The sequence below is a fragment of the Oryctolagus cuniculus genome, chromosome 9 (genome assembly GCF_964237555.1).
Source record: "Oryctolagus cuniculus chromosome 9, mOryCun1.1, whole genome shotgun sequence".
Taxonomy (NCBI): Eukaryota; Metazoa; Chordata; class Mammalia; order Lagomorpha; family Leporidae; genus Oryctolagus; species Oryctolagus cuniculus.
This window is the reverse complement of record NC_091440.1, coordinates 17922985-17944244: the sequence shown is the minus strand read 5'-3', so window position 1 is coordinate 17944244 and position 21260 is coordinate 17922985. Positions and strand designations below refer to the sequence as shown.

At 41.3% G+C, this 21260-nt stretch overlaps 1 protein-coding gene across 2 annotated transcripts in view; it reads right to left on the bottom strand.

The window, feature by feature from the left end:
* The window catches only part of DCT (dopachrome tautomerase), a 121115-nt gene that overhangs the window by 31084 nt on the left and 68771 nt on the right, over positions 1 to 21260 (bottom strand). The window contains exons 2-6 of one of the 2 annotated variants that reach the window (XM_051849930.2): positions 16799 to 18025; positions 15192 to 16296; positions 5338 to 5637; positions 3137 to 3237; positions 2033 to 2199 (exon numbers count right to left, since the gene is read on the bottom strand). In XM_051849930.2, coding sequence (XP_051705890.1) covers positions 2033 to 2199; positions 3137 to 3237; positions 5338 to 5637; positions 15192 to 15486 — 863 coding nt within the window. In that variant the 5' untranslated portion in view covers positions 15487 to 16296; positions 16799 to 18025. 2 annotated transcript variants of the gene reach the window in all.

Below are 21260 nucleotides of genomic sequence, written 5' to 3'. Positions count from 1 at the left end.
ACAAAGCAGACCCATAGCATCACAAATGCCCTCAACAACACTCTAACCTCAGAATCAGCCCTGAAGGCATGCGGATCTGGCTGAAAAACCCATGAGAGCATTTCAAGCATGGAAAGCCAAGACACTGTAGCAAAAAATGTCATATATGAAGGATCTCTGTGAGTGAGACCCTAGTGGAAAGAAGGGGCCACCAATGAAGAAGGTACCTTTCTCTGAAGGGAGGAGAGAACTTCTACTTTATTTATGACCCTGTCTAAATACTGACAGAGTTTGTGGACTCAAAAGGCTTCCATAGCCTGGGCAGCTCATTTCAAGTGATCATTATTTATGATCACTGACATAATAAATAAGAGTGCTAATTGTTAAATCAACAGGAGTCACTGTGCATTTACTCCCCATGTAGGACCTATGTCCTTAATGAGCTATACTATGAGAATTAACTGTAAAACTTCTTCTCAAACAATACTTTATACTTTGTGGGGGGATGCAAATTGTTGAAAGCTTTACTTAGTATAGAGCTGGTCTTCTGTATGTAAAGTTAATTAAATATGAATCTTAATGAAGAATGGGATGGGAGTGGAAGAGGTAGGGCAGGTATGGGGGAAGAACCACTATATTCCTAAAGCTGTACCTATGAAATTTGTACTCTAAATCAAAGCTTTCTTAAAAAACCACATTTATTGGGTGGCACCGCGGCTCAATAGGCTAATCCTCCACCTGCAGCACTGGCACACCGGGTTCTAGTCCCTGTTGGGGCGCCAGATTCTGTCCTGGTTGCCCTCTTCCAGGCCAGCTCTCTGCTGTGGCCTGGGAAGGCAGTGGAGGATGGCCCAAGTGCTTGGGCCCTGCACCCGCATGGGAGACCAAGAGAAGCACCTGGCTTTTGGCTTCGGATCATCGCGGTGTGCCGGCCGCGGTGCGCCGGCCGTGGCAGCCATTGGAGGGTGAACCAACGGCAAAGGAAGACCTTTCTCTCTGTCTCTCTCTCTCACTGACCACTCTGCCTGTCAAAAAAAAAAAAAAAACACATTTATTTTGGTGCAAAAAAATTAAAATCCAGGCATATGATGAGCCTTCAAAAGTTTATAGAAAATACTGTGAAAAGAAATTACTCATCGATTTTAAAAAATTTATCTTTTAATTCCATTTTTCCATGAACTTTTTGATGTATTCTACATGTAGGATAAAACATAGCACATATTCAAAGGCTCAGTACTCTGCAGTTTCAGGCACCCAAAGAGGGCCTTGGAATAAACACGTTGTAGATCAGAGGGGCCACTGCATGTGACAGGAAAGAGAAATAAATTCAAGGAGACTTGGAAGATAGTATCCTTCCTGTTCCTCAGGCTGCTCACCTACCTGGGTAGTCTTCAGTGATTGGGAGGAGTTCCTCCTCTGAGCCTCTCAGCTCACCCTCACCCTGCGGCCTGGCCGCAGCAAGCTGCTTCCAGAGACTTCATCCATGATGTTCTCTCCACCTAGGAAACAACTACCTCCCTCTTAACACTCTCCTCATCCTCCCCTGCACCTGGCAAAGACTGCTGTCTCCTTCAGTTTTCAGAACCTGCATCTCCTCTTCTTGAGGACTTGCCTTGATTGGGGTCAGCTTGTCCATCTATTATAGTCCTTCTCATATTTAGTTATAATTCATTGACAAGAGGTCTACCTTTGTAAACACAAATTTATGGTCATGGAGAAGGCTATATTTTCTCAGTATTTGCATTCCCAGCAGGGTTCCCTTACCAGGAATATGACTGCTGCTTAGCAAATGTTGGCCACATACAGAAATTCTTCCTAATTCTAAAACAGTTGATGTCAATATGATGTTTGTGCATTTTCAATTCACAGAGAAATTCTTATTAAAGAGCATAACAGTTTTAAAATGTCAGCTCTCCTGGGAAATTGTTTTCAGAAATGTGTAAACAGAACCCCACATGCATTAGAAACAGAGACACAAAGTGGCCCCTTCATCTCTCAGACAGAAGAAAATATGGTCCCGGCATCCATAGTGTAGTACATGATGGGTTTTTACCTGTTACAGACAATCTCCCAGTTGGAGAACCGTGAGTTCTGACTGATCAGAGTTGGATCCTCTTGTCTTGCTGCCCCAAGCAGCTGGTCTGTGCACACATCACATTCATTCCTCCCGGTGGCAAAGTTCCAGTACGGCAAAGCAAAGGACTCATTGCCTGTAAGTCGCTAAAAGCAAAGGGCAGGTCTAGTCATTTAATTTCTGCCATCAGATACAGCAAGAAAGCTTATATGGTGAAGACTGCTAAGGGTCTTGACCAAATGTATAAGCAAGATGAAAAATACCAGGTGAATGGATAACTAATCACAAAATAAAATTATTTTGGCACAAAAAATTTTGAAATCCGTGCATACTCATATATATATGGTGGATGTGCATAGGTTATATGTGAATACTGTGCTATTTTATATAAGGGAATTGGGAATCTGCAGATGTTGGTATTCTATGGGAGGGAGTGGTCCTGGATGCAATATCCTACAGATACTAAGGGACTATTTATATGCATATACTCACACATGCAATGCACTTGTCATTCAGCCTTTAAAAAGGAGATTCTATCATTTGTGAAAAGGAGAACCTAAAGGACATGAAGCTAAGTGAAATAAACCAGACATAGGATCTCACTTATATGTGGAATTCAAAAATAATAAAATAGAACATTTAGAAACAGAGAGCAAAGAGTGGTTACCAGGGGCAGGGGTGGGAGTAAGAAAGTATAGATCAAAGGTTCAGCATGAGTTAGCCTGGAGTTTCATTGTTTAACTTGGGTACTATAGCTAGTAATATTTTATTAAGTACTAGGAATTGTTCAGGACATTAGATTCTGGGTATTCTTAATGTGGGGGGGGGGGTGGGAAAGGAGGGAGAGAGAGAAAGGTAGACAGAGAGAAAGGGAAAGAGAGAGGGAAGCAAAGAGGGAGGGAAGGAAGGAAGGAAAGAAGAGACAGAACTATATGAAATAATGGGTATGTGAATTTGTTAACTGCACTAATCACTTCACTCTGTAGATGTGTATTATGTACAGCAAAACATCATGTAGCAGTTCTCAAGTACATATAATATTTTTTAGAAATAAAAAATATGAAATGCATAGTTTTGACCAACCTGGAGATCTCTTTCCAGCCACATCAAGTGGTACCGGTGCCAGGTAACAAAGGCAGGCCCTTGGTGTGAAAAATCTATGGCCTTATAGGGGCGCCCTGGTCCTAAAACAATTAGGAAACATATTACAGATCACAAAAGAGAATATTTAAAATGTCAAGCCTTACTTAAGATGTGTTACAAGCAATAAAAAAAAAAAGAATTTCAGAAGCAATAAGCACTTTTAGGATAAACGCTCCTTCATCTTTCAAAAATTTGGTATTGCAGCAGCGATTTGGGAAATTCAAGTCATGTTCAGCATTAACAGCCTTTTTTGCATATTAATTTTTGAGCAACAATAAGGTGAACTGGAGTATCCAAAAGAATACATCATTAGACATAAATAAAATATATTTTAAAGACATTTTCTAACTTATTCCTTACAAATGCACAAATCCGTAAGGAAGTAGGTAAATTAAAAGTATATCAGCTTTAAGCACACATAGTCCTAATGCTATGTTTATACAACCAAAAAGAGTTTCCATGGGTTGTGCCTCAGCCATCAATCAGTTACAACCACTAGCTGACAAGCATGGTCACTGATACCAGAAGAGAGAAAAATACATTCAAACCAATTTGGCTGGCCACTGGAACTGCCAATTTTAGTGAAAAGCTTTGGGCAATTTAACGCCCTCCTTACTGCCTGTTCTATCCTTCTTCCCATTTCATAACAGTTTTTGATGGTTATGTAGAAACTTTAGCTAACTTTAGTTCTTTTTCCAAGTACCTATAATAACTTCAAAGAACTGAACAGACATGAATATAAATTTAATTCCTGGATATGACCAGAAAATATAGTTTTCTCTTCCTCTTGAGAGATTCCCCTCTCATAAAGCAAACATCCCTCAGAGTGATGACAGCAGAGACTATAAAGGTTTACAGCCAGAGAGCCTCCATATCTATCGATAAAGAAAGACAGATGCTTACCTGCGAGGCAAGTTTTTGAAAAACCCACACAGAAAAGAACTGTTCTCACTCTTTGGACTCATAGTCTTTTTAAAAATGTTTCCATCCAGATTGAAGGTTCAAGTCCTCATGACAAAATGATGAGGGGACACCAAGTGATAAAGACAGGGATGGGAGATTCCAGATGAAAGTCTCACTATTCCAAGTGGGTAAGATGTCTTCATTTGCCCTAACTCCAATGAGGAACCCCAAAGCTTGAGGGTTAGCCAAGCACACTGAACTGCCATGAGAAGACTCTGGAATGAATTCAAGCCCTCTTGCAAAAAAACTGGTGTCTATATCTCTCCCCACAAAGAAAAATAATTCAGGTCAAATCTGAACCTATGAGGACAACCTCTCCTCCCATCTTAAGCGCTATCTAGACCCCAACTACTACGGAGCCAGCTGAAGCCAGGAGCCAAGAACTCCATCAGGGTCTCTCCAAGTACTACTGCTTTCCCAGATGCATTAGCAGGAAGCTAGATCCAAATCAGAGAAACCAGGACTCAGACTGGCTTGGACATGGAATGTGGTGTTGCAGGTAGTGGCTTAACCCATTGTGCCACAACAGCAGCCCCTGGGCACCACTTTATAAGCATCTAACAAACAAGTTAAGTATGGTTCAAAGGATTAAGCAGGAAAAGCTAACTCTGTGTTACTGTGGTTCAGCTTACACTTTCCCTTGACAAAAGATCTGGGCATTCCCAGCAGAGCATGATACAAATGACTGAAGACACGTGAGTTTAATGAGAAACCCACTTTCAACACACACTGTCTAATTCTGCACAAAGAAGCATCATATGCTTTGACATATGTTCAGTTAATTCCTCTAATTTGAGGAAAAGGTCAGAAAGGGCTTCCCCAGACAGACTTACACATGTTTTCTGCTGGAATCCAAAGGAATTTGCCTCCACTTCGCCAACCCATGCGTTTGAGGATTAATAGCTTCATAGAGAACAGTTTAGATTTTGAATTAAGAACATAAACTAAAGGACAGATATTGAAAGTGTTTACAACCAATATATCTTTCCAACCGGAAAGAAACCATTCCCTTTTAATTTCAGGCAGTATTCGATAATTCTACAACTTTCATAGACCTAACATAGCCTTGAGGTTACTCTCTTGTCAATTAACTTCAGTGAAATGACTTCCCATCCATGTCCCCTCACCCAGTCATAAACCTATATATAACATACCTTAAGCCAAGGAAAAAAACTCACCTAATAATGTATCTCTAACAGAATAATAATGGAGCCACACAAAAAAGTCATATATGCTGCAATTGGCGATCTGAGGCTGGGTCCTATTGGGCCCAAGAAGGCCCAGCCAGTGCTGCGTGGCAATCACGTAGTCGGGGTGTGGGCTCTTCTTTGCCAGGTCTAAGGCACCCAAGAACTGCTCCCTCTCCTGAGCAGACAGGGAATGGATGTTCCGCCGAACAACTGCCGGTTTCCTCTGATCACAGTTGGGGCCAGTCCAGCCAAACTTGCAGTCTCCACAGCGGTAACCAGCAAAGTTTCCTGGTTTAGAAAAGGGGAAGATGGGAGAGGAAGTGAGTTTAGGCAGCTTGGAAGACATTTCTGAATTGGATCTCTGGCATAGAATAGAAGAGACAAAAGTGGTTACAAGAAGGCAAAGAAAGTCCAATTCCTTCCCTTAGGCTCCTCTTGAGATCCAAGTGGGCTGAGCACTAGAGAGGCCTAGAAATATTCCCAACAAAGAGGCAGGCAATGAAATGCAGTACATGATATCATGGATGAATCGCCCCCCCCCCAATGCATGTGCTCAAGTCAGTTGGACATTGCTTGAAGGTAGAGTTTTTAATGAGATAAAAAAAAAAGTCACATGCTGTCATTAGGGCAGGTCCTAATCCAACACCACCAATGTCCTTGTAAGAAGAGTCTCACACAGAGAAAAAAACATGAGAAAAGAAAATTAAGAGAGAATGTGGCCATGTACAAGCAAAAGAGAGAGGCCACAGAAGAAACCAGCCCCTTCACCCAACACCAGGATCTCAGCTTCCAGCTCTAGAATTGAGAAAGAAAGTCTACTGTGTAAGCTGGTGATCTGGTGGTGGCAGCCCGGGCTAACTCATACAGGTACTCTCCTCCCTCTTGTAGGACACAGGAGCGTCCCCTGCCATGTCTTCTCCATGTTCCAACCTGGGGCTGAGCCGCAGCCTCAGCATGTCCTTGCTGACTCCTGCTACCTGTGTGGCTCATACCAAAGGCCTAGAGCAGACAGCTCATTGATTTAGAGAGGGAAGGGAACATATACCAAGCTAAACGTGGAATCAAAATAAATAAATAAGCTCACTTCCAGGAGTTTAGGTGGAATCTAACACCAAAAATGCTGGTTTATTTCACAAAGGAGACAGTGTTAAGACAAAATCAATGGAGGCTGACAGGTTGTAAAGGTGAATTAGTTGCCATGATGTCAGGGAGCACAAATCACTGAGGGTTTCCCATCAGCTGCACACATATGCTCTCTTTCTCTCTCTCTGCACGCCCAGGGAGTGAACACTAGGAACATCAAGCTCTGAGCATCTCTCTGATCAGCATCTCAGGTGGAAATGGTGTCAGCTTGCCCTTGGCTTCCTTTCCTCTCTTAGCCTTTTGGACTACTGCTGGGAGTCTAACCAGTCCCTCAGTTTGTGGTGATAGGTTGAAGAGCGAAAGTATTCCTGGAATGAAGGAAACAAACGAGGATAAGAATGCCTGTCTCCCAGGAGACTGAGGGTTGATGGAAAGACAGTAGCATGGGTGACCAAGACATCTCCTTCTCTCTTCCTCTTCCTCTTCCTCCTCCTCTTGCCCCAAGACTTACTGTTCTTCCTTCTGCCTGAAACATTTTTTCATCCCTGCTTCCCTAAATTCTTTGTCCAGCTTACCTAGCCCTCCTCTAAACTTCACAGTGGGCTCTCTATAAGCACATTCTTTTTTTTTTTTTTTTTTTTTTTTTTTTTTTTTTTTTGACAGTTAGCGTCATAGACAGTGAGAGAGAGAGAGAGAGAGGTCTTCCTTCCGTTGGTTCACTCCCCAAATGGCTGCCATGGCTGGCGCTGCACCGATCCAAAGCCAGGAGCCAGGTGCTTCTTCCTGCTCTCCCATGCAGGTGCAGGGGCCCAAGCACTTGGACCATCCTCCACTGCCCTCCCTGGCCAGAGCAGAGAGCTGGACTGGAAGAGGAGCAACTGGGACTAGAACCCAGTGCCCATATGGGATGCTGGTGCTGCAGGTGGAGGATTAACCAAGTGAGCCATGGCGCCGGCCCTATAAGCACATTCTTGACTCCACACATCAGGTTCAGACACTCCTACATGACTGTGCTCCCACAGCACCTCAGAATCCCTTTCATTCCCTTTTCCATGATGTCTTTATGCCCTTGTCCCTTAGTATGTGTGGGAGATTAATTCCAGGACTCCTCCTTGGATACTCCAAATTGGGGGGTGCCCAAGTTCCTTATATAAAGGGGCATAGCATTTCCATGTATCCCATGAACTTCCTCTGGTATATTTAAATTATTCCCTGTTCACTTACTATATCTATCATAATGTAAATGTTGTATAAATAGCTGTTACACTGTGTGTTAAGGAATAAAGACAAAAAAATCCATACATGTTCAGGACAGATGCATTTTTTCTGAATATTTTCTATCCTCAAATTGGCTGAATCCAGGGATGGAGGGTCCTACAGATGTGGGCCCATGGATATACAGGGTTGATAATATTATTTTCAGCTCCAGACAACTGGAAATCAGTGAACTCACTATGTAGGCCTGTGCTTGGTCTTATGAATAATTAATGTTTGTTGAATGAAGGAAAGAAATATACAAGTATAACATTTAATAGGTAATGCAATAAACATAAATTTTCTCTCCCTGTCCTTTTGGATTAGCAGGAAAAGCTGTTTCTGTAAATAATTTTGGAAAACTACAGGTACAAAAATAGAGGTAAATAAAAGGTACTATGACCATAAGAGAAAAAAGGTCATTTGTATCTCTAAAGGAAAAGAAAATTGTCCAATAGCATAAAAAACAAAATGATTAGTATTTGTGCTCTGTAAAGAAAAGGCACAGCTTCTTTTCTACTCACCAATGAATTTTTTGATAGCTAAGGAAAATTTCATCAGAAATGTAGTAAGTAGGTAGAAAGAAAAATGGTAATTGGTTGCTTGAGTTCTGTGTTCTTTGCAACATACAAAATATCCTACCTATCCTCACATAGCTCAATTATCTGTATTTCCTACATTTCAGCACTCTTTGAGAATAGAAGTAAAAATACTCAAAAAGGAAAAATTCTACTATTCCCAAGTGTATCTGAATAGTTTGAGTTAAACATTAATACTGATGTTGATTGCAGGAGCCAAGTCACCAAATATACAAGATTTATTCAACAGGTACTTATTGGGCAGCTACCGTACTTTCAAGATGCTTCAGGCTTCATTACCCCTGGAATTTCAGATTATCTACTTTAGAGACAACCTTTACTAAAATGCATTACCTACTCTGATAGCTTTTCCAGGAATATAGTATTTTTTTGTGAAAGGATTGAACAAAATGCTGAGAAGAATAAGAACTACCCAAATAAAAATTCAGTCAAACTTTCAGCTGGCTACCTAAAGTTAGGTCAGATGGCTGGGGATGACAGTGCAATCACATCTCTTCACTTCTTGCTTCAAAAATGCTAAGACATTTGGGTAAAAATCATGTATCAAGGAAGGCCACTGATTGTCACAAATGGGGCTTCTGGGGCAGTATGTTGACGGTGAAGGGGAGGGGGCACGTGCAGGGGAACTGGTTAGGTATTTTATGTTTAAGTTTGCTAGCAATCCAAAACTGCTCTAAAAATAAAGTTTACTAATTTTTTAAAATATTAAGAAATAACACACCTAAATTTTGTAATAGTAAATTCAATGTATTCCTACATTTAAAGATATAGAACTTGTTTTTGGATTTGAGGATCTCATTATTGAGTAACTCATAACTTACGCCATGAATTCTAAGACTACTCTACTTTGTTTATCAACATTCTTTTTGGTTGGTAGAAACAAAATTATCAGTAACTAATTGCCTCTCCCATTTATGTAGCCTACATAATTTACTGAAAACCTACTGCTTAAAGGGCAGTCAAAACTGAAGCTATCATGACAGTGCAGAGGCTGTATGTAGGAGAGGTATGTGGGAAATCTCTGTGCTTTTGACTCAATTTTGCTGTGATCCTAAAACTTCTCCAAAAACCGAGTTCTGTTTTTTAAAAAGCACTCAACATGCCTTCATATGTACTCCCATAGCTTTTGAACCTTCTGGTAACTCTGGACCTAACCTTGCAGAGCCTATTGTATCAAGGTAATATTTCATAGAGTTCTTACAAAAAGCAAGCACATTAATATGGAGCACTTAAAACAGTGTCTGGTATACATCAAATTCTATATTAGGTGCTATTATTAGTTTTATTATATACCACATATCAAATAGTACAGCAACAATTTGTTTTCATGTCTGTTTTATACCTACCCTGTAGACGCTTCAAAAATTATGACATTTTCTTCCCTCCCTGTCCATAAATTACTTAATTTAATTGGTCCTAAATAAATGTTGGCCAGGTGAGTGATGAAAGAACCATTGGAAAGCTGAATAAAAGGCATTAGCTAATAGGGTATACAAACATGAGGGGACTTCAAAAAGTTCATGGAAATAGAATTAAAATAATTTATTTTAGTGCAAAAAAATTGAAATTCTTGCATCATTTTTTCATTAGATGTATTTTTCCAAAAATTTGGAAAACTCCTCAAATGTATGGATTTCAAAAATTTTTTACACCAAAATAAGCTTATCTTTTCATTCCATTTTCCATGAACTTTTTGAAGTGCCTTCACATAAATAAGATATAATACCTTAGCTTGGAGGAAGTAAAAGGCGTGTGCACATAACACAAGCCTTTTCATGGAAAAGGTGAAAATGACGACCCTTGACTCAGATCAGAGATGCTTCACCACCTGATGAACAAAGAACTTCAATGCAACAAAGTTGCCTACACAAAGTAACGTATACATACTAACAAAAGAGCATTTGTCTGAATTTGAGTTCCCCTAATGACCTGGAAGTTTATTTAATTAAAAAATTCTTTTCCAGTACATGTCACAGAAAATACACTAAGACCCTTCAGCCAGACCCCTTTCAGTTTTGAGCCTGTAAACCTAGCCTAAAGAATTTGTTGTAATGCTGAAGACAACTTAAAAGTTTAAGAAAATGAAAGCGGAGCACATAGAATGTTTATTACTTTAATTTCGATTTTTAGAAGATTTTACATCAATTTAAAATGAGTTAATCCCCATCCCCTATCTACAAATAGTAACACATGTAAAAAGAGGGTCTTTCAGAAATGGTTGTGTTAGCTTCCTGCGAAATGGAGAGAGAAAACAAAAAGATCCCTAGATGATGCCAACCTATCCACCATGGAGAATGTCCTTGAGCAAAAATTAAATTGAGACAGTCAAAGTTCTTTATCTACTGAGGAGTGGGATAAAAATGGAAGGGAATGAAAACATCCAAACACTACACGTTCCTACACGAACTGCATCAGCTCAACCTCAAAAAGCCATTAGACTAAATAAGCTTAAAGACCACCGATTAGTGACTTTACAAGGAACTCTAAATAGCCTATTCCTTTTAATTAGAGATTCTATTATTTTAATAACAATACTTTATACTCACATAGATCCTTTCATCTAGAGAGCTCAAAAGGATTTTACAAGTGTGGTTTCATCATTATCCCCATTTCAGAGATTGGAAAATGGAGGCACTTAGTCATTTGTACAAACAAGACGTTCTCAGCCAACTGTTCAAAAACGATTTGGTGCACACATTTTTTCAAAAGCCCAAAGACACAATTGCAACTGGTATATTCTCGTAAAGGCCAACTGGTAGGTAAGCCTTATGAGCTGAATGGCTCATGCCAAGGTCTCCTGAAGTTAAGCTCCCCCTGACCACTAACTTTTTCCTTGTTTCAATTCATCCCTACATGGAAAAGAAAAGGTCAGAATTTGAGCATAGAGCTTAAAATTTTTTTCATCAGCTGCATGATTTGGATTCTACAGCACATTTATTTTTCCAGTGAATTAACAAAATTCATGGTCATCAATAGTCTGGTTGCCAGATGACATTTTTTCCTTAAGAATTTTTTTTTTTTTTTTTTTTTTTTTTTTTTTGCCAGGCAGAGTTAGACAGTGAGAAAGAGAGAGTTATAGACAGTGAGAGAGAGACAGAGAGAAAGGTCTTCCTTTTGCTGTTGGTTCACTCCCCTAATGGCCGCTACAGCTGGCGCTGCACCAATCCAAAGCCAGGAGCCGGGTACTTCTTCCTGGTATCCCATGTGGGTGCAGGGACCCAAGCACTTGAGCCATCCTCCACTGCCCTCCTGGGCCACAGCAGAGAGTTGGACTGGAAGAGGAGCAACCGGGACTATGAGCCACGGCACCGGCCTTCCTTAAGAAACCTGAGATTGTGCAGGGATTCTATTTGGAAAAGAATCATGAAGCTACCAGAAGAGAAGGTCTTTGGTTTAAATTCTAAAGACTGTTTTTGCAAACCACGAGAAAACAACCCTGAGACAGTAAACAAATCTCTCTGGAGGTAGAATAAACTGGAGAACTCCCATCTTGTGTTGGGATGTGTGGCACATCACAGAATGGTAATTACCACATACACGAAGAAACTTTGCACCTCGGCCACTAAGACTTGGTCTGGTGCCCTGAAACTTCAAGAGCTAGACCACCTACTCAACAAGCGTGAATCCACCCAAAATCAGTATGAAAGTGTAATGGAATACTATTCAGTCTTTAAAACAAAGAAAATTCTAGGGCTGGCATTGTGGCATAGTGGGTTAAGCCACTGCCTCCCACAGTGGCATCCCATATAGGTGCTGGTTCATGTCCTGGTTGCTCCACGTCCAACCCAGCTCCCTGCTAATACACCTGGGAAAGCAGCAGAAGATGGCCCAAGTTCTTGGGCTCCTGCACCTATGTGAGAGACTTGGATGAAGCTCCTGGTTCACGGTTTTAGCCTGGCCCAGCCCTGACCACTGTAGACATGAGAGGAGTAAACCATGGATGGAAGGTTTTTATCTCTGTCTCCCTCTCTTTCTCTCTCTCTCTGTAACTCTGCCTTTCAAATAAACAAATAAATCATAAAAAATAAAATGAAAAAGCAGATGATTCTAACTTGTGTGACCACGTGAAGAGAACTGGAAGACATTGTGCTGGTTGAAATAAGACAGTTATAGAGGGACAAATAATGCAGGATTCCTCTTAAAAGATATCTAAAATAACCAAATATCTGTGTTTCTCTCTCTATCCCTCCCTCTTTCCCTTTCACCTTCTCTCCCTCTCTCCCTACCTTTCAAATAAAAAACTTTTTTAAGCTTTTAAGGATTGGGTGTTATTGTGCAGTGTGTTCAACTGTATCCAGTGCTTGGGACACCTACATTCCACATCAGATTGCCTGGGATCAAGTCCAACCTCTGATTCCCATCCAGCTTCCTAATCATGCACACCCTGGAAGGCAGCAGGTGATGGTTCAAATACTCAGATCCCTGCCCTCCACAGAGAGCTGGGCGGAGTTCCTATATGCTGGTTTCAGCCTGACCCAGCCCTGGCTGTTGTAGATATTCGGGGAGTGAACCAGTGGATGGAAGATATTCTCTCTCCCTCTCAAATAAAACAAAAATAAAATAATATCCAAATATATGACATTGACAATGGAATGGTAGCTACCATGGGATGGAGGGAGTTGTTCAGTGGGTATTAAAGTCACAATGACACAAGATGAGTAAGTCCCAGAGATCTGCTTACAACATTGTGCCAGTATCTAACAATAAGGTATCCTGCACTTAAGAATGTGTTAAGAGAACAGATCTCAAGTTGTGATTTTGCCAAATAAACAATAACAAGCAAACACAAAAACAGAGACACAGGGAAATGTTTGGAGGTGATGTTTATTCCCTTGACTGTGGTGATGGTACCAAGAGTATACATGTATAGCCAAACTCACTAAAACTGGAGAAAACAAAACATATAGCAAACAAAATTCGTAGATTCAGTAAGTCTTAAAATACCTTAGAAACTCTCTCTCTCTCTCTCTCTTACACACACACACACACACACACGCACGAGAGACAGTTGATATCAAGAGTTACTGTCCAGAGTCAGGCTCAGCTGGTTATAGGGAGGAGGTGAACCACAGCCTGGTAGTGGGAGTCAAAGCAGCATACATGTCCTTCACCGTGACTGGAAATGGAGACCATACACCATGACAGAGTCTTGCTTTGGGACATGTGATGTTCTCACGGTATGGACAGGCCCTATTTCTGGTCAGCTGCCTTCTTAGAACAGAGAATCCCCTTCTATATTTTGAAAGTAGGTCACTGTGACCTCGAGTTCCTGTCGCTCCTAAGGAGAATTTATAAAAATTCTCTCAGCAAAGGAAAATAGTAAGTATTCCTCTCTCCTCTGTCATTCTCTATTTTTCACATCCCTATCCTTTAAAATAATAATAATAATGTTAGCCAGTCAAAAACATAAAGGGGATTGAGATAAAAAGAGTCAATAATTATATATGATTTCATAAAGTAGTCTGCCCTGGAATTCTATAAAATGGAGATTCCCAACTTCTGAAAAATTGAAACATTTTAAAACATTTTAAAACGTTTGACATGGAAATAATTGCTCTAGGGATATTTTTGAGTTTGGAACCAAAAAGTCACTATGTTAGTATGGTTTTCAATCACATAGGTAATATGAAAACAGTTGTTCCTCATTAGACTGAAAAACAATGAAAACCCAAGAGACAATGTCAAAGGAAGCATGTACTTACACAGCTTAGAAAAAGATGGATAATATATATTCAATATGCCACTGAAAACATTGTCTCAATACCCAGGACAAAACCAGGACCCAAAAATTCCTTTGCATTAAAGAATTAAAAATAAGATTACAAAATGATTTTAAAGCCAGGACTTCTAAACTTAAAAAAATCCAACATCATCCCTATATCAATATAACATCCCTTTGGATATTCTTTTAGTAATACTTCTTCATGCCCTTACATGGCTCAATTATCCTACATCCTGGAATCATACAAGAACAGAAATAAGTATTTAAAGAAAGCAAAGTCTGACACATTCAGCACCCATAGAAAAGTAAGAAGGACTGCAGAAATTGCAAATTAAGTCTTTTGTGTTTTGAATGCCCTGCCAGCCTTTGAGTGCTAATCATCACTGGTCATGGCTGCTGGAAACCAGAGGAAAGCAATGACTGAAGAGGACCTGGGAAGGCCCGGAGGGCCAAAGAAAGAAGAAATGCACAGAGATTTCAAAGAAGTAGGTCATAAGAGAGACCAGAGCCTACAGGAAGGACCCTGAGTTCCTTTTGTGACACCGCGTTCAAATCCAGACAAGAGTGAACCAAAGCCACTGCTTTTGGGTAACAACCCTCTCTTTGCAGGTCACTGAGAAAGCTCTTTCTTGCTGCGTCTGTCCAACACTGACAAAGCTACAACCCAGCCACAGCTTTAATGAGAAAGATGTACCCTGCTTGAGATCCATTCAAATCATGAGAAGCACTGTGGCCAGGACAGCAGAACACCTGCCTCCAACTCCTGTGTGTAAATACCAAGCCTCACCCATCCCCTCCTCCGCAAATACGGACCCATTTCAGGAGAGGGCACCGAATCCATCTTGAAAGGACTTGTTCTGACTTTCAAAGCTGACTCGTGAGCTCTTTAGCCTCCCTTTCCAATAAACAAGTCAATGGTATGTTGGCATGTGTTCATATAACTGGGCTTGGCCCGGGTAATATTTATTTAGTTTTCATAACTGGATGTACCAGAGGATGTGAACCAAGACATCATCAGTCCTACTACTGCTTCTCACTAAAATATAATTGGTTCATTTTTCAAAGTCTCATCCAATAGCCTCTGTCAATAGTCTCCTCTCCTCCTTAGAAGGGGCTCCTTTCTCAGCCAGAGCCCTCCCCACAAAGCCAGTAGTGTGGGCCAGGTCTGTCCACAGACACCTCACCTGTGCACTTGCAGGTCCGGTTGAAGAACTTCCTTGGCCACTGCTCACGGTCATCCTGGTTTCGCAGGACATAAGGGCCACTCCAGGGCCTGGTGTCAGTTTGTACCTCTGCACACTGCCCCCGGCCATCCTGAGAACCACAGATGTTGGAGGGCTCTGCACCCAGGGGCGGGCAGCATTCCTTGTTCACCAGGCTATCGAAGGTCATGCACACCCGAGGGAACTGAGCCCAAGCCCCAGGCAGGATTCCACAGTCCAGGCACAGGAACAGGAGTCCCAGCTGAAGCAGGCTCATGGCTGGGTGATAACTGGCTCTCCCTTCCCAGTCCTTCTTTATGTCTTCCCTTTCTCCTAGTCTTCCACTCTTGAGCTCTTGAGCATTCGCTGTCTTTTTCTCTTTTTAGTATATAGTTTTTTGCATTCTATCCCTCTCCCCCTAAAAAAAATACCTACCCAAATCACAAACCCTTCACGTGTGCATGTGTGTACAGGCACATGTACACACTATTTTATGTGACTCAAACGACTAACACAAATTTAATTTCATTAGGAGCGCCTCTAACAGCCAAATTTAATGAGGGCAGTGCTTCTCACCATCTTCCCCCGTTAAATCGGGCTTTGTCTAATTGAGTTAATTTGCAGAGTGCTCCAGTCACACTGCTTATTATGCTGGCATTTCTATACCCCCTCCTTCCCTCCTTAGCCCTTGACTTTAATTGCCTTGAACTCAGTTCAAAAGCCAAATGCCGTGCTGCCTTTATTCTGTCTGGCTTGCCAAGCCACGGGGCCTTGTGGGGTTTGTGTAAGGGCTGGGAGAAGCCGTCATTAGGCGGATTAGTATTAGAAAAATCCTCATCGTTAGCACATGGTCCAAAGTGCACAATGAAGAGATCAAGTTTCTGGCTTTGTTTCAGGAGGGCAAAACCATCTTCTTTATTGGGCTCATGTGCACCAGCCAAGCTTGTGACCTCAGACTTCCCGGGGAGTCAATGGATGCAGTGAGTCTTTGTCAAAGCCCCTCACAGATGAGCGCACATTGGGAACGGCATTGCACTCCTGACTGCGCGCTGACGCACGAGGAAGACCACTCCAGGAGGTCACGCAACTGCAAACATAAAGAAACATTTATTTAGAGCTGGTGTACAAGGGAGGGCTTTGTTCACAATTAGGAATCTGCTTCCCTCTAAACAACAACTTACTCTTATCCTATTCAGCACATCTATGATGCAGATTTTCAGAATTTGCCCAAATTAGCAGGCCACTGGAAGATCCCAGTTGTCATTATCTGTACAGGAGACAAGGACAATCTGGAGTGGGGACTCACAAGTGAATGTCTGGATTTGCATTACAGTGAGACCTTATCAAACTGCTGGGGAGAAAGAGGTGCCTCCTGGGAGCTTCTGGGAACAGCACAGGGAACGCACAGATCAGCAGTCGTAAGCACCTGTTGGAGCATCCCTTCATCCCCACATGGTGGAGCAGAACTGTCTCTGTGCTATGGGGTCTGTAACTCCTCATAAAAGCACTGACTGGCAAATTCCCCAGCTCAAGGACCTCTGTGCCATCCCTTGACAAATTGTTGTGACTAATTAAGTGGCAGTTCTTACCTCTGGCTCTACACCAGTGCCAGACAGGAGCAGAATCTCTGAGTGTGTGCCCCAGACAAAAGCACGCTTTATGAATTCTCTAGGCGACCCAACTGTGTAGCCAGAGATCAGGGGCACTGGGTCAGGACAAAGCTTGGATCCAGAGCAAAGGCTGCAATAGCATCAACTAAAAGATATAAAAGACATCCTGCACATTAGTTTCCTGGGGGATGCTATAACAAATCACCACAAACTGAATGGCTTAAAACAAGAGAAATCCATTTTCTCAGGGTACTGGAGGTCAGAAGTCTGAAGTCAAGGTGTTGTTGGCAGGGCTGGCATGTCAAATAGGGCTGCACTCGCTCTGGAGTCTTTCAGTGAGAATCCTTCTTGCCACTTGCAGCTTCTGGTAGCGGCATGCAAGCCTTGGCTTCCTTGGTTTAAGGCTGCAACCCTCCAATCTCTGCTGTGGTCACCTGGCCTTCTTCTCTTCTCTTTCTGTCTCTCCTCTGTTCTGTCTCTTCCGAGGACACTTGTGATCAGATTTAGGGACCACTCAGGATCCTTAATTCAATGACATCTACAAAGAATACCCTTTTTCCCAACAAGATCACATCCAACACTTCTGAGTAATGAAGTTCGCATCATGTTGGAATCACAAAATCTCAGAGTTGGAAGGGTGTTTTGGAGCTCACCTATGCATTTCATACATATTTACAGATTACTACTTTGGGGGATTTCATTCTATGTTTCATGAAGCCTTGAGGCTCCATAAATGTTAGATTCAAAATTCCTGGATACTGAGAATGTTGGAGTCTGCTCTCACATCAGAATTGTCACACATCTAGGTCTGGAGTTTGCTTTTCTTTCATTATGACATTTGCTAGATAACTTGGTTGGTCTACAACTTTAAATTCAGGTTGTCATGACTCCACCAGAACTCTGGCTCTGACCTCTGTGGCAAGCCCCAGACCCATATATCTAAGTCCCTTCTTGACCTCTCCCCCGGGAGGTCTAGACATCTCTCATTTAATATGTTCAAAGCAGAACTTTTGCCCTCTCCTTCAATTGTAGTTGTTCTCCATGGGTCTGCTCCACCTTGATAAGGAACACCATCACATTCCTGTAAGTCATCATTGATTCTCCTTTGTCCTGCCTCCCCAGGTATGCTTTCCAAGGCACTTAGAGCAAAATTCAAGGTTCTGTTTATGCAGTACTCCAAATGTGGTCCACAGATCTATGAATAACCTGTATCAAGATAAGAACAATAAAGACAGAAGTTGAGTCAGTCAGCATTTGGAATCTTTCACGGTGATTTGATGCTGCCATACATTCAAGCACATGACTAGTCATGTCCTTAAAGAGGAGAGAGTCTTACTGGGGGTTGTCAGACTTGTAAGGAGAAGGCCTATGGCACAACCTGTCAGTCAGTCATGTATATTTGAATTGCATGCTGGTCTGTGTTGGAAACATCTTGTCTTGGAAGATTCTTTACTGGGGATACTTTCAGAATTAGCTTAGAGAAGCTTTATGATCTGTCACTCTCCCTCCTCTTTCTTGTTCTGGAGGGGCAGAGTCCTACAATCTCTCCACTACTCACATGTGTTCCATTCATTTCCACCTTTCCTGTTGTCCTGCTTCCCTCTGCCTGAGATATTCCTGCTCAGAATCTTGTCATTCAGGTTTCAGATCCTAAAGACACCATTCCTGACTGCTCACTTTAACATACCTACACTAAGTCACCCACTCTCTATCATGTCGCGTAATTTCATTTGCTTCACAGCACTATCACTATCAAAAATTTTTCTTCTTTTTAGTTTAGTGACTGGAAGTCTGTCTTCTCTACTAGAACATAGGTCTCAAAAGGGGGATAATCTCAACCACGTTGTGTTTTTCCAACACTTGGAACCCTGCTTGGCAAACAGAGGATACTTAATAAATAGTTGATGTATAAATAGCCCCAACTCAATTTTTTATGTTCATCAAGAGACTCATTACTATAATGACCATATTTATACAAATTAAATGCTATTATGTAGGGGTTCCAGGTAGGATTTTTTAAACTGCTGCAAATGTGTGGAATCCACTGGCCACTCCAGGGCTCTACCACTGCCCTCAATATTTCTGACAAATTATCACCAGGGTCTGGCTAAAAACGTCTAGTGAGGAGGTTCTCACAAACTTTTGGGAGCAGTTATAAATGTTAGGAAATCCTTCCTTTTTAATAAGTATTTAATATTAAATATGATTTAAATGTAAATATTAATATTTAATAAAAAGTTCTTTCACCAATGTTCCCATCAAAAGCCCTTCATAACGCCTTCAAACCTCCTTGAATGGGCTTACTCAATTTCCCATAAGCTTTTCCCTCTTCTCCTTCTTAAACCAAACATCCTCAACCCCTCCCCCATTTTCCTTTCCATGAGACAGTTTCCCCATCAGCTTAGTCTCTCCTTTTCTGGCCAGTACAGTCTGCTCTTTGACTCCTCTATACATGTTTCCTGCAGCTTAATACAATATTCCTAATGTGATCAAAGCAGAGCTGACCGCCTGAGTTTTGCTTGGCTGTCACTTCACCCCATCCATTGTGTATTCATCTGCTCAGTCTAACTCAAGCTGCAATCAAGATTTCAAGAGCTCATTGGCTCATGGGAGGAATGTTTTTGCTAACATATACCCTGTGCCAATTGTCACCATGCTCTACCTTGTGTGCGTCCCAAGGTTCAAATTAAAGGGGTGTCCTTTAATTCCTTTCCTGACACCCTTCACAGGTAGTGAGGAAGAAGGGAGTGATGGGCCACTCCCTGGCCAGGGTTCACCTCACTCTCTTCTGTTCACATGTAATCACACTCATTAGCTGAAACAAGTCCAAGATGTCATCTTCTGGAGATGGACTGAATGTATGCCCTAGAGGATCATGTGCTGGATGTTTGGTTTCTGGTGCGGCAATGCTGGAAGGTGGTAGGACCTTTAAGAATGGGACCTCATGGAAGGTATTTAGGTCATGTGGGAACCAACTTCATGGACAGATTAATACTTTCTCACAGAAATTCTAGTTCTCATAGAACCAGATTAGTGTTGCAAGACCAGGTTGTTATAAAGTGAGATCACCTTGGTTTGGCTTTCACTGCACATGACTAGTGTCCTTTCCATTCCTCTACCACATTGTGCCACAACCATAAGGTCCTTGCCAGGATGCTCCACCATATTCTTGTTCCTCCAAAACTGTGAGCTAAATAAACTTCTTTTATTAATAAACTATCCAGTCACAGGTATTCAATTATAGAACATACATTGGGCTAAGATACATGACTCTCAAAGGGGGAGGTCTTTTTAAACAAAATACATTTTTAAAATTCATTGGATCTCCACTTGCAGAAGTATGCAGCAAGACTCCTACCTTATACCTTATGCAAAAATCCACTCAAAATGGATCAAGGACCTAAATGTATAACCTGATACTATCAGATTACTAGAGAACAATACTGGGGAAACTCTGCAAGACATAGGCATAGGAAAAGATTTCTTGGAAAAGATCCCAGTAGCACAGACAATCAAAGCAAAAAAAAAAAAAAAAAAAAAAAGACAAATGGAGCTAGATCAAGCTGAGAAGCTTCTGCACTGCAAAGGAAACACTCAGCAAAGTGAAGAGGCAACTGACAGAAATGGAGAAAATATTTGCAAACTATGCAACTAACAAAGGATTAATACTCAGAATTTATAAAGAGTTCAAGAATCTCAACAATAATAAAACAAAAAAACAGTTAATAAATAGGCAAAGGACTTGAACAGGCATTTTTAAGGGAAAAGGTTTATTGGGGAGAACCTGACAGACCAGAGGGAAGGGGCGAAGAAGGAAAATAGGGAGGAGAGTGTAAGAGAGAGATCGAGAGAAAGAGAGAGAGATATCAAGAGACATAAATAGAGAGGGAGACAGGAGAGAGAAAGAGATCAGGGGATGGAGAGAAAGAGAGCCACATCAAATAGGCATTTTTCAAAAGAGGAAATTCAAGTGGCCAACAGACACATGCAAAAATTCACACTATCACTAGCCATCTGGGAAATGCAAGTCAAAACCACAATAAGGTTTCACCTCATCCCAGTCAGAATGGCTATCATACAGAAATCAAAAAACAATAAATGCTGGTGATAATGGGGGGAAAGGTACCTTAATACACTGTTGATGGGAATATAAACTAGTATAGCCACTGTGGAAGACAGTATGGAGATTCCTCAGAAATCTGAAAATACATCTACCATACAATCCAGCCATCTCACTCCTGGGAAATTGATGCAAATTATGTGAAATAAGAATATGAAAGAGTCATTTGTACCCCTATATTTATTGCAGTTCAAATCACAATAGCTACAATATGAAATCAACCCAGATGTCTATCAACCAATGACTAAAGTAAACATGGTGTGTTTATATGATATATATATATATATATATATATATATATATATGCTATGGAATACTACT